Source organism: Rattus rattus, chromosome 1, assembly GCF_011064425.1.
Source record: "Rattus rattus isolate New Zealand chromosome 1, Rrattus_CSIRO_v1, whole genome shotgun sequence".
NCBI lineage: Eukaryota > Metazoa > Chordata > Mammalia > Rodentia > Muridae > Rattus > Rattus rattus.
In genome coordinates this window covers 155,619,794-155,636,423 of record NC_046154.1, presented here as the reverse complement: position 1 = coordinate 155,636,423, position 16,630 = coordinate 155,619,794, and the positions used below count along the sequence as shown (strand labels likewise).

Here is a 16,630-nt window from a genome sequence, read left to right as displayed (position 1 = left end):
GGAATCTCTGCCTTCTCCCCAGAGAAGAGAATAAGCCAGTTCTAACAAGCTTAGTCTTGCCTATATTCTCAGCACATGAGGCTGAAACAGGAGGACGGCTACAAGTTCAAGGCCAGTGGATACATAGTTCCCTACTAGCCTGGGCTACAGAGTGATATAAATAGTAGCTGGGCATGCTGGGACATGTCCTATCACTTGGGAGGTGGATACAAAAAAGTCAGTAATGACTACATTGCACTTTGAGGCCAGTTTGGCCATTTCTAGACCTTGTCTTTAAAAAAAAAGAAAATCCCCAAACTAGAAGTTGGAGCTGTAGAGAGCTTGCCTCGTATAAGCAAGTTGTGTACTACTGTAGATCAGGTCTTCCCTTTATCACCATCTCTCTAGTTCTGGGATATTATAGTCTCTTTAAAATAATTTTAAGGTTGGGCTGGAGAGATGGCTCAGTGGTTAAGAGCACTGACTGCTCTTCCAGAGGGCCTGAGTTCAAATCCTAGCAACCACATGGTGGCTCACAACCATCTGTAATGGGATCTGATGCCCTCTTCTGGTGTGTCTGAAGACACCTATAGTGTACTTATATATAATAAATAAATAAATTTTTTAAGGCTGGGCCAGAGAGATGACTCAGTGATTGGGAGCAGTGGTTTCTCTCCCAGAGGACCTGGGTTATATTTGTAGCACCCACATGGCAGCTTACAAGACTGGCTGTAACTCCAGTTCCAGGGAATCAGACTCCCTTATACATGCAGGCAGAATACCAATATGCTTAAAATAAAAACAAATTATAAGATAATTTTATTTGTTTAAATGTGTGTGTGTGTGTGTGTGTGTGTGTGTGTGTGTTTTGTGTCTGTATGTGGGCACTCAGGAGGTAGACGCAGGTGAGTTCTAGACCAGCCAAGGACCCTGTCTCAAAAGCAAAACAACCAAACCAAAACAAAAAACAGTCAGCAGGCCCTCTTTCCAGCCCTTCATTGTCTCGGGTTTATGCTTTGTGTGTGTGTGTGTGCACTAGAGACTGAACTAAGGACCCAGTGTGTGCTCGCAGCCATCCATCAGTGAGCTACTCCAAAGCTCATCTCTCTGCGAGCATTATTGCTTCAAAACAGACCTGGGAACTGGGAATTAGCCATTCCAGCCAGATTAGAGTGTAGAGTATACTATATGAGTATACTATATAGCTGTCTTCAAACACACCAGCAGAGGGTATTGGATCCCTATTACAGATGGTTGTGAGTTACCATGTGGTTGCTGGGAACTGAACTCAGGACTTCTGAAAGAGCAGTCAGTGCTCTTAACCCCTGAGCCATCTCTCCAGCCTGTTCGCCTGCTTTTTAAGACATGTTTCATGTAAGACAGGCTGGCCTTGAACTCCTGGTCCTCCTGCCTTCCATTCCCAAGTGTTAGGATTACAAACGCAAATCAGCATCCCTGCTTTTTGCCTATTTTAAATCTTATTTAAGACTGGATTTAAGCACATTTTAGAAATAGACTTCTTGTTTTATAAATAGAAGCTCATAGTTGGTGAAAGTCATTGACAGGTCTGGGTTAGAAGGACAGCAGTGGACAAGTATAGACTTGGAAGCCATGTGACACAAGTCAAAATTAAGAGTCTGTGCCTTGGGAACCCAGTAGTTAAAGCACTTGTCATGCAAGTGTGAGGACCCAGAACCCAAGTCAGCTGGGCTCTCCAGCTCTTTTTGCAGTCCCAGGGCTCCACTGGCCACCTGGTCTGACGTCTGCAGCAGGGAACAGGAACAGTGAGGCCCCACCCTTAAGGTTGTCCTCTGACCTGCACCCTGCACATACATGACAAGGCCCATTAGCACCCATACTAAACATGAATGAATGCATGGGCACACATCTCTCTCTCTCTCTCTCTCTCTCTCTCTCTCTCTCTCTCTCTATCTCTCTCTCTCTCTCACACACACACACACACACACACTCTCACAATACCCCACTCCATACTTACTATGTAAACTTGAGGTTGAAGGACGAGTGAGGCCAGCTGGCATACACTATGGGAACATCTCAAATTTTTAAAAAGACAGAGGGCCAGCAAGCAGCTCAGCTGGTATAGGTGTCTGCTGCCAAGGCCAGTGAAGTGTATGAGATTCTCAGGATCCACAGTGCAGAAGCAAAGAGCCAGCTCCCTGCAGTCACCCTCTGACTCTAGTGCACTTACATATGTGCACACACACACATGATTACAAACTAAAGCAGAAAAAGTAAAAATAAGAACACAAAACCATGTCAGCAGGACAGAACAGCTGCAATTTTTTACTCTGGTAAATTTGCATTTCATAAAATTAAAGAATAATTAGTGTGTGAGACTAGTGATGCTATGGTTTATTTAAACTTTAAAACTGCACTGGGCAGTGGTGATATATGCTTTTAATCCCAACACCTCGGAGGCAGGTAGATCTCTGAGATCAGGCCAGCCTGGTCTACGGAGTGAGTTCCAGGGCAATCAGGGCTACACAGAGAAACCCTGTCTTGAGTAACTAACTAACTAAATAACTAACTGACTAACTAATTTGTAAGACAATAAAACAGAGTCTGATGTCACAAGTGTATATGTTCCCAGCCCTTGGGAGGCTGAGCAGAAGAAGGATCATGAGGTTGGATTTAGTATTTTAGTATTCTATCTTAGATTTTAATATTTAGTTAAAAACATTAATGCACGTACATTCGTGTGTGTGAGTGTGAGAGTGTGTGTGTGTGTGAGTGTGAGAGTGTGATGTGTGTGAATGTGAGAGTGTGAGAGAGTGTGTGTGAGAGAGAGTGTGAGAGTGTGAGTGTGAGTGTGTGAGACTGAGAGTGAGTGTGTGTGTGAGAGAGTGGAGTGTGTGTGTGAGACTGTGAGGTGCTGGAGGTGTGTGTGTGTGAGAGAGAGTGTGAGTGTGTGGAGTGTGGGGAGACTGTGAGGTGTGGGTGTGTGTGTGAGAGAGGTGTGAGAGTGTGTGTGTGGGGACTGTGAGGGTGGTGTGTGTGTGAGAGAGAGTGTGAGAATGTGAGTGTGTGGAGACTGGGAGAGTGTGAGTGTGTGTGAGAGAGTGTGAGGTGTGTGTGTGTGTGAGAGAGAGTGTGAGGTGTGTGTGTGAGACTGTGAGGTGTGGAGTGTGTGTGTGAGAGAGGTGTGAGAGTGGAGTGTGTGTGTGTGAGAGGTGTGGAGGTGTGTGTGAGAGAGAGTGTGGGGTGTGAGTGTGTGTGTGAGAGAGAGGTGTGAGTGTGTGTGTGTGAGACTGTGAGAGGTGGTGTGTGTGTGTGGAGAGAGTGGGGAGTGTGAGAGAGAGGAGAGGTGTGAGTGTGAGAGAGGTGAGGTGTGAGAGTGTGAGAGAGGAGAGAGTGTGAGGTGTGAGAGAGGAGAGGAGTGGAGAGGTGAGAGAGGAGAGGTGGGAGAGTGAGAGAGAGGAGAGTGGGAGTGTAAGTGTGTGTGTGTGTGTGTGTGTGTGTGTGTGTGTGTGCGCGCGCACAATGAAGAGGGGTACACATGCTACAGCATGCATGTGGAGATCAAAGGACAAAGGTTCTCTCCACCTACCTTTGAGTGGGTTTGAACTCAGGTTGCCAGGGTGTGTAGAGAGTGTCTTTAACTGCTGGGCCATTTTACCAGCCTGATTCAGCATTTTAGTTAATTGTTTTTAATAGAATATATTAATTTTACATAAGTTTCATTTTTACTTTTTTTTTTTTTAAGATAATATCTGTCTGTGTGTCAGACAGGTAGCATTAGCCGTCAACATTTACCCTCTTCTGAACTCGCTGTTCTTGTCCTTTCAAGGGAAAATGTAGACATCTTTTCAAACCTTCTCCCCCCAGGGATTGTTCATTGCTTGTGTTCCTCATCCACTTTGCTCGGATCCTCACTAGCACAGACTTTCTCTCTTTTCAGCTGTTTTTATTTCATATGCATCGATGTTTTGCCTGCATGTGTGTCTGTGCGAGGGTGTTGGGTCCCCTGGAACTGGAGTTGCAGACAGTTGTGCGTCCCATGTGGTTTCTGGGAATTGAACTCAGGTCCTCTAGAAGAACAGTCAGTGCTCCTAACCTCTGAGCCATCTCTCCAGCCCTCACACACTGTTTATTCTGATAGTTTTCTAGGTTGTGAGCTCTAACTTGTTTTTTTTTTTTTTTTTTTGGTTCTTTTTTTCGGAGCTGGGGACCGAACCCAGGGCCTTGCGCTTCCTAGGTAAGCGCTCTACCACTGAGCTAAATCCCCCGCCCCGAGCTCTAACTTGTAAACCCCTCATGGGAGTGCATTTAAATACATTGTGGGCAGACATAGTCGGGCGCTCATCCAGTGAGGCTGACCCAGGAGGAGTCTGAGGTCACCCTGGGTGGTATAAATAGCTCACATGGGCTTACATGAACAGTAAGGACTATGAAGACACTCAGACAAGCAGTGGTGCCCAGAAGAGGCTCAGGCCAACCCATCTGCCTGGAAAAGACACTCTGCAACACCTGAGCTGGCTGCAGGTTGTACGGTATGCCTCAGGAGTCCAACGTTCTGGACACCTATGCCGGTTCGAGTATGGGTTGTGTTTGAGTCGTTGCTCTTCTGTAAGTAACCCCTTTGCTCATACTTCTGTATGTAACTCCAATAAAACCCATTGGTTTACCAAGTCAAATTTTGAAAGTTGAAGGCCCGCCTGGGCCTCAAAATAAAAAGTAGAAAAGACTGAAGATGTAGCCCTTGCCTAACATATAGTCAAGACCTGGGTTCAATCCCCAGCACCACATAAATGAAAAGGCATTGTGAGATATTCCACCTTCTCTATTAATGACTCCTCACAGGACCAATCAGGACTTACATGGAATGGGCAATTCAAGAACTCACTGAATGACCGAAATACCCCAGAGGGTCTCATGAGCAATTAGTGGAGAATCCGTTACTGCACGGAGAATGTGGACCTTCCCTTATTTGGAAGTATTCTGACCGGAACTCAGGCAAAAGTACTCATTTATGTTGCACAACCTAGAGGCCACTAGCTTCAGGACACATCATGTGGATCAGTTATATGCAGGCTGAATTGGTGAGACTAGGTTTTAAGAATGTGATAAAGATATATATATATATATATATATATATATATATATATATATGTCTCCTGTAAGTTGATTTCTCTCATCTTCACAAATACCTATGTCTACTGTGCACCAGGAACTATGATTCCACATGTGGGAAGGCTTTTCTCTTGCCCTGGGGCTAATAAGAAGTTAAGGGCCCCAGGTCAATAATGAATTTGGTGGCAAATGAGTGGCTACCAGAGCTGGATGTGGTTGCCAGCATCCCACCTGGGTTGGTTGGTTCGTTTGAGCGGGGTGCATCTCTCACTGAACCTGGGCCTGGATTTGGCTAGGCTGACTGGCCAGTGAGCTTACCTGTCTCTGTCTTCCTAGTGCTGGAATTGCAGATGTGTGTCACCTAGCTTTCTGCATGGCTGCTCTACTAAGGGTCTGAACTCAGTTCCACATGCTTCTATGACAGGCCCTTTATAACTGAGCCGTCTGCCTAGCCTCAACATTTCTTGTTACTACCCAAGTTTGCAGCGTTCAACTTCCTACAGTATTGTGTGGGACTCTTTCGTGTTACTGCTTGAATATTTTTTGTGTTTAAATTATTTCTATCCTTTATGATCTCATAAGTTCTGGACTTGAGAGGCAGACCTTAAATTAACTACCTTCTGCAACCTGCTTATGCTTACAAACATCCTACCCTGATACAGTACACTCTTCTCCCAAGCAGGTTTATTCTATTCTTATGACTCCTGGCTGGTAGGTAAGATAGCTATCGCTATCTAGTCTATTCTTTTATAGTAGACGACTTCTTATGGTTTTTATAGTTATTTTAATTTTTTTTTTCAAAACAGGTACAGGGTTTCTTTGTGTATGTCTGGCTGTCCTGGAATTCTCTCTGTAGGTCAGGCTGGCTTCAAACCCACAGAGATCCAATTCCTTCTGCCTCACAAGTACTAGGATTAGAGGTGGTATTAAAAGAACCACCACTGCCTGTCTAAATAATTAGTATAGTATGTTTTATATATTTATTGTGCGCATTTGTGCACACAAGCGTGTGCTCATGTGCGTGTCAGGGGGCATGCACAGTGCACATGTGGAGGTCAGAGGACAACTCCTAGGAGTCTGTTCTTTACCCCAGTATGCATCAAACTGTGCTGATGACATTCGGTGGTATGCACTTTCCGTGCTGAGCCAGCGAGATGGCCTACCTTACACTTCTGTTTGACTGTTTTGGTCTGTGCCCAGCCTTCCTCAGTCTCCAGCATATAAACGCACCGCACTATCTTTCTGACCTTGAATCTTCATGTCTCCTTGCAGCTATTTGTGGCTCAGCAAATGGCACCTCCGAGTCCAAGGAACGGCACCCCTAGCAGCAGCAGCGGGAGCGGTGGGAACGACCAGCTGAGCAAAACCAACCTGTATATCCGAGGGCTGCAGCCGAGCACCACTGACCAGGACCTGGTCAAGCTCTGTCAGCCGTAAGTAGCAAATCCCAGTCCAGAGGCTTGCAGGGGTGGCAGAGTCCCCGTCACTGGCTTCTTGCCACATACTCTTAGCATGACTTGCAGTACCATGCTTCTGCCCCACGGTCAGGGCGCATCCCAGGACGCTCACGTGCGGGGCTTCGGGTTTGTTTTTTCCGCTTTGTTGTGTTGAGACAGTGTCTCGTGGATCCTAGGCTGGTCTCAAACGAGATCAACATAAGGAAGAAGGGAGGTCTTTGAGCTCAGACTTTGACCTACAGTCCATTGTGCTAGGGAGTTCAGGTGAAGGAGCTTGAGGCAGACGTCACATCACACCCACGGCCAGGAAGAAAGGAAAATGGCTGCCTGCTGCTAGTCAGCTCCCATTCTGCATTTATGTCATCCTGGATCCCACAGTGGTTAAGGCCCTCACAGCATGCTAGGTGCCTATCTCCCAGGTGACCTCAGACTCTGTCAAGTTGACAATTAACACCGACCCACAGAAATATTCACTTAATCTCCATGGGATGAATGTATTTTTTTTTCCTTTTTTTCTTTTCTTTTTTTTTCGGAGCTGGGAACCGAACCCAGGGCCTTGCGCTTGCTAGGCAAGCGCTCTACCACTGAGCTAAATCCCCAACCCCTATTTTTTTTTTTTAAACAGGGTATCATGTAGTCCAGGTTGGACTACAACTCTTTATCTTCCTGTGTCTACCTCTGGGGTTAAAGGCATTTCCACCATGCCTGGCTATATAATATTTTATTCATTTTAATTTGTATCCATTTTATTTACCTGCATGTTTATGTGCTTGTGTGAGTTTATGTGTATCTGAAACCAGCAGGCATCTGATGCTCTGGAACTGGAGTTACAAGCAGGTGCGCACCACTAAATGTGGATGCTGGGAATTGAATCCGAGTCCTGTGGAAGAGCAGCCAGTGAGTGCTCCTGACTGCTGAGCCATCTCTCCAGCCCCATACTATTTTTCTTGTTTATTTGTAGAGTCGTCTAGTTCGTTGTTGAAAGTATTGGCATTGTTACCGGTTTATGGCCACTAGGAATGCAAGCAGTATGCTGGAAACTTACCTCCTGGTGTGTGTGCCTGCCTCTGTGTGTGTGCATGTGCATGTGTGTGTGCCTGTGTGTGCGTTCGTGCCTGTGTAAAAATAAATCAATCAAGCGGAGCTATGGTTGTGCACAACTTCAATCCCAGCACTTGGGAGGCAGAGAAGACAGGTAGATTTCTGAGTTCCAGGCCAGCCTGGTTTACAGATCGATATCCTGAGCAGCTAGGACTACACAGGAAATCCTATCTCAGAAATGAAATGAAATTAAAAAAAGGAAGAAACAAATCAGTTAAATAAAAATGTAGGAATAAGTGCAGGAAGAAGGGAGATGGGTTGGGTGGATCCTGAGGGCGGGGAGGGAGGGCCCCGCCTCTCTAAGAAGGGCGGGCTTCTCCTGCTCAGAAAGACTTCCTGCCTGTGTCCCAGGGATCTCTTCCCGGGTTGCTGGATCCCAAACTCTGGTGGGCCGGAAGGAGAGGTGTGGCCAGGGACTGGAACTTCTGGTTCTCTTGAAGGGCTCCTTCTGTGGAGCAGGAAGCAGCTCTGAGCCAGCTGTTACCAGCTGCAGTGGAAACTCTAGCTCAAAGTTTTAGGCCGCTGGGCCACAGCAGGCTCCACCCTGGGGCCTTGATGGGGATAGCAGCTTGAGTGTCCTCTGGCCAACAGTCACTTCTTATGATTCTTTGCCTAAAAAAATCCAAGGACCACTGGTCCGCACCTCCTTGTAATATGCTCTTTCCTCGACCTCCAGGGCACCCCCAGCTTATTTTGCCTAATCTTTGGGTCCCAGAAGCTCCACTGAAAAAGGACAGGAGTGAGGTGGAAGCCAGGGGTTAAAAACAAACTAATCAATCATCCATGTTTTTTAGGATAAGAGGATAGATTTTTTTTTTTTTAATGCTTGTTTGGAGAGTTAATCTCACATTTAGTTTCTGCCAACAGTTTCTCTTCAACCCTTGAATTTTTGACTTCGTTCAGGGTTACTGCTCTGTCTCTGACATTTTCACACTCCTAGAATACAATGTAGCTGGTTTTTCCTACTAGGATGCTTCTGATGTAACCCAAGATCTGCACTCCTTCACCACTAGAGCTCCGCCAGCTGTCCAGGCCCCTGCTGCCAACAGGGTTTTCCAAAAAGCTGGAAAACACAAACCTTATAAAGTACAGAGTGAAAACACGTCACAGACTAATTTAACTCATTCATAAAGGCGACAAGATGGAAAAACCAGGTCAAAGAGCGCGAGGAGTTATTAGTTAGCACTGAAATGTTGGTGAGGTTTGGACACAGGAGGTCACAGGACTTGTCTGAGATCAGTTGTACTAGAAAGTAGCACAGTTAGGATTTGAGACAAAGACATCAGGATCAGGCTGGCCTCCAGGTAAGGGATCAGTAGAATGTTGGGAGTAGGGAATCAGAGGAGGCACATTTATTATTTTTAAAATGCTCATTTTTAAAATTGTATTATTTATTGTGTGGATGTTTTGCCTGCATGTATGTCTTTTTTTTTTTTTTTCTTTTTTTCGGAGCTGGGGACCGAACCCAGGGCCTTGCATTTGCTAGGCAAGCGCTCTACCACTGAGCTAAATCCCCAATCCCACCTGCATGTATGTCTATGTACTGTGTGCATGCATGGTGCCCGCAGACAGTTAGGAGCCACCAGGTCCTAGTGTTCTTACTTGCTTAGTCATCTCTTTAGATTTATTTTTATTATTATTATTAAATAGGATGAATGATGTTTGTCTAAAAGAAAAGTAGAGTCAAGAATTATTTCTGCTAGGTGGACGGTAGTGGTGCACGCCTTTGATCCCAGCACCCCGGAGGCAGAGGCAGGTGAATCTCTGGGAGTTTGAGGCTAGCCTGGTCTACAAAGTGAGTTTTAGGGCAGCCAGAGATCCACACAGGAACCCTGTCTTGAAAAACTGAAGGAAAAAGAAAAGAGAAGAAAAGAAAAGAAAAGGAAGGGAAAAGGAAAGAATTATTTTTTTGTTCCTCAAGGAACTTCGCTGGAGCCCGCCTTTAGGCACATGCTTTACGTGGGTGTGGCCAAGCTGCTTTCCCCAAGAGTGTCTTTGGGGACAGATATGTGGTACTGTGAGAGCTGTGGTCACTCTTGTGGTGCCTTTGAGGGGTTAGGGTTATAATAAGGACACTGTGACAGCTGACCTTATTGATGAAGTTAGACTGAAAGTGCTGTAGTGACTTTTCCCTTTGTGAGGGCCACACCCCGTCAAACAACAATTTTAGTGAAGAAGGGTTTATGTTAGCCACAGTGCGAGGGGAACAGACCATCATGTGGGTAGGATCCGCGGCAAGAGTGTGGATGGTCACACTGACGTCAGCAAAGCAAAGGGCAGCTGGGGCGGGCTAGGCTGTAAAATACCTGTGACCCATTCACTTCAGTGCGGTTCTACCCCTTAAAACAGTGTCAGCAGCTGGGGACCAGTCCTCAGCCACAGGACGTATGGGGACAGTTCCAATGAAAAGCACACTAGCCTCTGAGATTATTGGTACACATCTGGGCATGCCAGGGTCGATAACAGGAAGCAGGGAAATCCTCCGTGAATATAGGTGGGGAGAGAATGGACAACAGATGTTTATTCTCTCCCTCCCTTCCCTTCCCCATGCTGTGAGCTGAACTTCGTCCTCACTGCGACGCTGGAGTGAAACCCGGAACTGAGATCGTGAGCCAAAATAAAAAGTGTGTATTTGAGGCATTTTGTTGCAGGGCTGAAAATTAACACAGTGTTTTTTTGTTTTGTTTGCTTTGTTTGTTTTTAGACAAAGGTTTATAGGCCTTATTGTCCTAGAACTCATTATACAGACCAGGTTGGCCTCTAACTCAGACATCCCCCTGCCTCTTCTGAGCACTGGGTCAAAAGTGTGTGTACCACTTACTGTGCAAAGGGTTTTTACTTTGTTTCCATATAATGAGTAGAAAGACTTGTGCCACTAGGAGCAGAGAGAGAGAGTAAGCTAAATGTCTCAGTCTTTGTCCTGGCTGTCCTGGAACTCGCTCTGTAGAGCAGGCTGGCCTCTGAGTCACAGAAATCCCCCTGCCTCTGCCTGCTGAGTGCTGCTGGGTTCAAGGGCGTGCGCCACCTCTTCCCTGTGCAGTTTGTAATGCCTGCCCTGATCGTCACCTTGAGGTTTTCCCTTTCCCTTAGGTATGGCAAGATTGTCTCCACCAAGGCCATCCTGGACAAGACCACAAACAAGTGCAAAGGTGAGAGAGAACAGCTGTCCTCTGGGAGTCCGGGCAGTCGGCGCTGGGAGGAGCTGGGAGGTTTGGGGCCTAAAGACCTATAGGCTGTTTAGACTCATTGGTGAGGAGAGAGAGCTGCTGCTGAGAATGCTGGCAGGAGACTGTGGCCTCCCTTGCCCTGAGTGTGTTCTGCTCCCTGTGGGTCAAGGGTCTTCCTGGGTGGGAAGGTGTACAGGGAGAAGTTTCTAATCCTCTATGTAAACACTTTTTCAGGGAGTTGGGAGGACAGCCCAGGAGGTGTTTTCTTTTTTTCCAATGCTGAATGGTTGTGGAGGGGTTTGAACATTCTGAGGAAGGGCTGCTTCCGTCTGGTATCTGCTTGCTCTGCTGTATTCCTCCCTCCCTGGAGTTTCCGGGGCCTGTCTGGAGAAGAGATGGAAGCCTTTAGCAGTGCATGAAAGTCTGAAGCTCTAGGTTCTTAATGAGAGGAAAGGCAGAATACCGCAAGGTTTTCTCATTTCCCTGGGCAGCCACAGAGAGGGCCTGAGCTCTGGTGAGGGCCACATGGACAGTCACCTGAAACTCCCCATCTCCCTTTCCCCTGCTACGTCATTTACATGGAACATAACTCTTCTTCTGTCTCCTGAAAAGCCCGGGCCTCCCACCTCTCTCATACCTCCCACTCCCGTGACGCTCTTTCCGCTCCAGGCTATGGCTTCGTGGACTTCGACAGTCCGTCATCAGCACAGAAGGCTGTAACTGCACTGAAAGCCAGTGGTGTGCAGGCACAAATGGCAAAGGTAGGGTAGTGCTCACCCCTGCCCTGCCCCACCTGCTTCTCCAGGGGTTACAGTCAGCATCAAAGCACACCAGCTTTGGCTCTGCCAGAGTATCTTAGGAAAGAGAAAATGGATGAGGAAGAATTGTCGATAGTGCTCAAGTGTGTGTGTGTGTGTGTGTGTGTGTGTGTGTGTGTGTGCGTGTGTGCGTGTGTGCGCGTGTGTGTTCATGTGCATGTGCATGCCCTGTGTGGAGCCACCTGATGTGGGTGATGGTAATTGGACTCAGGTCCCTGCCATCTCTTTCTGGTAGCATCTAGAAATAGACACGACAGGTCAGGGCCCACCTGAGCTGTTAGAGACGCCTGTTGTGTGTGGCAGGCAGGATAGCCACGCCTCTCAGCACTCCACCCTGGCCCCTGATTTCCTAGGACAGATGGTTATGGTTTTGCAACATTCTCTGAAGAGGCCAGTTGTGCAACTCAGGTTCTGAAGAATGCTTTCCATGGCTTGCCACTGCTCTCGAGGGGCAGGGAGTGAGCTGGGAAAGGGTTTGGGGGAGGGAAGGAAGCTATAGCAAGAAAGGAAGAGAACTATACCTTCTGCTTTGATCTTCCTGGAGATCACTCTCCCTCCCCCATGTCAATCCCTAGAAAGCTAGAAGCCTTTCTGAAATCCCTTCAACTAGGGAGGGAAGATGGTCCCCTTGCCATGCTGAGGCACCTTGAGTACTCTGAAGAGGCTAAGGGCAGCCATTTTGTAACTAGAGTTACAGTGGGTTGTATGTTACCATGTAGGTGCTGGGAGTTGACTCAGGACCTCTGGAAGGGCAAGCAGTGCTCTTAACCATAGCTATCACTGCAGCCCCAGCATAGCCATTCTTTTCTCTAATGGTTGAAGGAAAACTGAAGCTGGGTGTGATGTCTCAGGTCATCCAGCACTTGGGAGGTAGTGAAGGAGAGTGAGAGTTTGTTTTAGGCCAGCCTGGGCTACAGAGTTAGATCTTGCCTCCAAAGAAAAAGGAGAAAGGGGTTGGGGATTTGGCTCAGTGGTAGAGCGCTTGCCTAGCAAGCGCAAGGCCCTGGGTTTGGTCCCCAGCTCTGAAAAATAGAAAAAAAAAGAAAGAAAAAGGAGAAAGAGAAGAAGAGAAAGAGGAAGGAAGGAGAAGAAGAGAAAGAGGAAGGAAGAAGAGAAAGAGGAAGGAAGAGGAGGAAGAGAGAGAAGTGGGTGGAGAGACTTCCGATGGTCTGGGGTCAGTTCCAGAACCCACCCAGTACCTTCAAGGCATCTTCACTCTAGTTCTAGGGAAGGAGGGTGCCAGTGCCCTCCTCTGGCCTTCATGGACTCTGTATGTAGTACATTGTATACAGACATACATGCAGGCAAAAATACAAAACAAACCACCCATAGATGTAAAGTCAAAAATAAATTTTAGGGAAAAAATGGAAAGAAACAGAAGTTGAAAGGGATTGAGGTTGCTGGAAAGTACTGAGTACGGCAGGGTAGCCATTTACAGGTTTGAGAACAGCTCTGGAGCTGTGATCCCAGCACCTGGGAGAGACACAGAAAGGTCAAGAATTCAGACCCAAGCCCTCGGGCAGAACTGCCACTGAGCACTCAGGACCCCATCCTTCCCCAAGTGTAGCCTCTCCCGTGGGTGCTCAAGTACCTTTGGGGTAAACCACTATGAAGTACACCCTGCCCTGTCTGTTTCCTTCTCCCTTTTCCTGCTTCCCTTCCATCCATGAGTGACCAGGTCTTCCCCCTTAGCCTAGTCTGCTGTGATTGAGGAGAGGGAGAGAGATCATCAGGGCCATGGAGTTGAGAAGCCAGGAAAAGGGAATCTAACCTCGGGGCCAGGTTGCAGGGCAAGAGGAAAACTTGTTTTGCCTGCTTCTTGGTGGCTTGTGTTACTGGATTGTACAGCAGTAGACGTGGTAAATACTGTAATTTTTCTTCCCAGACCCGTGTGTGGTGATGGGACTGGGTAGTACACACAGATTCTCTTTGGATCCCCCTGAATGTTTCTTTTCTCAGATGTTATTCTGTACGTGAGGGCTGAGGATGGGATGCGGAATAAGATGTGAGCCTCAGTCTTCACTCTCATGTTCATAGCAACAGGAGCAAGACCCTACAAATTTATACATCTCAAACCTCCCTCTGTCAATGGACGAGCAGGAGCTGGAGGGGATGCTGAAGCCCTTTGGCCAGGTTATCTCCACTCGGATCCTCCGAGACACCACTGGGGCCAGCAGAGGGGTCGGCTTTGCAAGGTAAGGGATGATTGAGAGTGCCTGACAAGAAAGAACTTAGGAAACAATGCACACACAGATGTACACAGACAAGAGTCTCACACACACACACACACACACACACACACACACAGAATCACACATAGACACACACACACACTTAAGCACACACATAGATACACACATATATACATAGGCCCACACACATGCACAGTGCCCTTCACCACAACTGGACCAAAGTAATGGCCAGCAACGTGGCTCAGCAGGTAAAGGTGCTGGACACCAAGCCTGATGACCTGAGTTTGATCTCTGGAACCCACACAGTGGAACTGACCCCAGCAGGTGGACCTCTAATCTTCACATGTGCTATGGCTTCTGCACATACATAATACATCCCATAAATGCAATATAAATTAACCCTTGGTAGTATATTGTGTGGAGTGTGTGTGTGTGTGTGTGTGTGTGTGTGTGTGTGTGTAATATTGAACTAAGGGCCTGGCACATAACTTGAACTGGCTGCAATCCTCCTGCCTCTGTCTCCCAGATGCTGGGATTCTAGGCATGTCCCACCATGCCTCACTGTGGCTTTCCCTCTTAGTATCTTCTCCCCACTGCCTCTGCCAGCCTAGCTGTTGTTGCTCTGAGTCTATGCACTAATAGCTGAGCATCCCCGTCCCACCACCTCACTGGAACTCTGTCAGGCCTGCGATCACAGGCGGGAGCGAGTGACTCCCTTACTGCCCTAAGAACGGACAGCAGAGCAGAGAATTGGTCCTCAGGTTTGCCCTGCGTCATCTGATCTTCAGGGAGACTTACATCCTAGAACAACCTGTGCAGGGGCCGTCCCGTGCTGTAGAATATTTATTTCTGAGTCTTCGCATTCTCTAGGCTGCCCTCTCCTGGGCTTGTGTGCCATGGTGCTGCACCTGATGCTAGCCCACCTGAAAATGACTGACTTGGTTTGTTTGTTTGTTTGGGTGCTTACTTACATGGTTGATCAGCATAGAGAGATGCTGCCAAGTCTGCCCACGTTGTTTGACCCCCTCACACACACATACAAAATAATTACATGTGAAAAATTGTTACACAATTCTAATATTCAGGAGACAGCAGCAGAGAATCCCTGGAAGTTCAAAGCCGATGTATCTGAAAGAATGTGAGTGCCAGGCTAGCCTGCACTACCTCATGAGCCATCTCAAGACAGGCTGGCGGGGAGCTCTGCAGGCAGTCCTTGCCCGGTAGGCATGACCCCCAGTTTGATCTCCAGCATGGAATGTAGTAGGTGAGGAGGATGAGAAGTTGAAGGTGAACCTAGGTTACAGGAGATGCGCTTCAAGAAACACAAAAACCCAAAACTGTGAGAATTGCACATAGAAAGTTTAAAGTCAGCCCAAGTTGATTTTTTTTTTTTTCTTTTAAAGAGGCTGCCTCAAAATCAACAATGGAATCCGGGCATCAATGGTGAGGCCTTTAATCCCAGCACTCAGGAGGCGATGCAGGAGGATCTCTGTGTATTCGGGGCCAGCCTGGTCTATAGATCGAGTTCCAGGACAGCAAAGGCCCTGTTACACAGAAAAAAACTCTTCTCTCAAAAAAAAAAAAAAAAAAAAAAAAACCAAACAAAACAAAACAGCAGAAACTAATCAAAGCCTGATGTGTATCTCAGATGGGAGGGATCACTTGGAATTCAAGACCAGCCCAATTGAAAGTTCAATTAATCAATAAATCAATCAATAAACAAAATATTTTAAAAAACAAACAAGTGAGTTTCAGTTGAAAAGGAGATTCTGTCAGTTGTAGCTTAAAGGTCTGGATCCTTTTGTGTTTCAGTCTTACCTGGGCAGACTGGGAGTGAAGTGGGTATGGTGGCCCACCCTGTGATCCTAACATTTGGGGAATACAGGCAAGAGGATGGGGAGCCCATGGACTACGTGAGGCCCTGTCTCAAAGACCATCCCCTCTCGCCCGAATAAAATCCAGGCTGTGGCTAGAAAAATAAAAGTTCTGAACAAGTGCAGTCTGAGGGGCGCCACCTAATGGCAACCTTAGATAATACAAGAGGAAGAAGAACCTGACTTGTGTTCTTCATTTTTGGCTCCCACAGCATTTGTTTGTTTGCTTGTTTTTCTGAGACAGGGTTCTATGTGTTACCCTGGCTGCCCTGAAACTCAATTTGTAAACCAGGCTGGCGTCTAATTCAGAGAAATCCCCCTGTTTCTGTCTCCAAAGGGTTGGCATTAAAGCCATCACCACTCGGCTCTCACCTTTTTTTTTTTTTTTTTTTTTCTTTTTTTTTTTCCGGAGCTGGGGACCGAACCCAGGGCCTTTGCGCTTGCTAGGCAAGTGCTCTACCACTGAACTAAATCCCCAACCCCGGCTCTCACCTTTTTAAAATTTATTTTTACTTTTATTTTTTTTTTTTCCACATGGAAAGGTTTAACGAGAGAAGAAGAGTAGAAGATGGGAGAAACAAAGGAGGCCGGCCATGGGCACGTGGAGGGAAGGGGGTGGGGGATGGGGGGAGAAGGGATGAAGGGGAGAGGGCACAAGAGCAGAGAGAGAAGGGCAAAGAGCAAGAGCTATTTTTATTTCTTTAATTTGAGACGTGATATGGTCTTGATGTGGAGCCCAGGCTGGCTTTGAACTTGAGACCCTCTTGCCTCAGCCTCCTGAATGCTGGAATTACTCGGGCCATTGTTCGGAGCTAGCCCTTCCACTTTTGGGCTGATGTTCTCCGCTTTCCCGGTTTATGAAAACCCTTAGTTATCAGTACTTTCCCCGATATACCAGGAGGGTTTGTAGCTATGAATTAATTAAGTGGTTAAATAATTTGGGGTGGGTTT

The 16,630-nt window shown here is 47.0% G+C and overlaps 1 protein-coding gene across 2 annotated transcripts in view; it reads left to right on the top strand.

Annotated features, from left to right (window-relative positions):
• Positions 1–16,630, top strand: part of Rbms2 (RNA binding motif single stranded interacting protein 2) — a 40,483-nt gene that overhangs the window by 12,014 nt on the left and 11,839 nt on the right. Inside the window, exons 2-5 of one of the 2 annotated variants that reach the window (XM_032908870.1) lie at positions 6,343–6,503; positions 10,719–10,777; positions 11,465–11,556; positions 13,651–13,808. In XM_032908870.1, coding sequence (XP_032764761.1) covers positions 6,343–6,503; positions 10,719–10,777; positions 11,465–11,556; positions 13,651–13,808 — 470 coding nt within the window. Of the gene's footprint in view, positions 1–6,342; positions 6,504–10,718; positions 10,778–11,464; positions 11,557–13,650; positions 13,809–16,630 lie in introns of those variants that run through there. The other variant, XR_004388573.1, reaches the window with a different exon arrangement.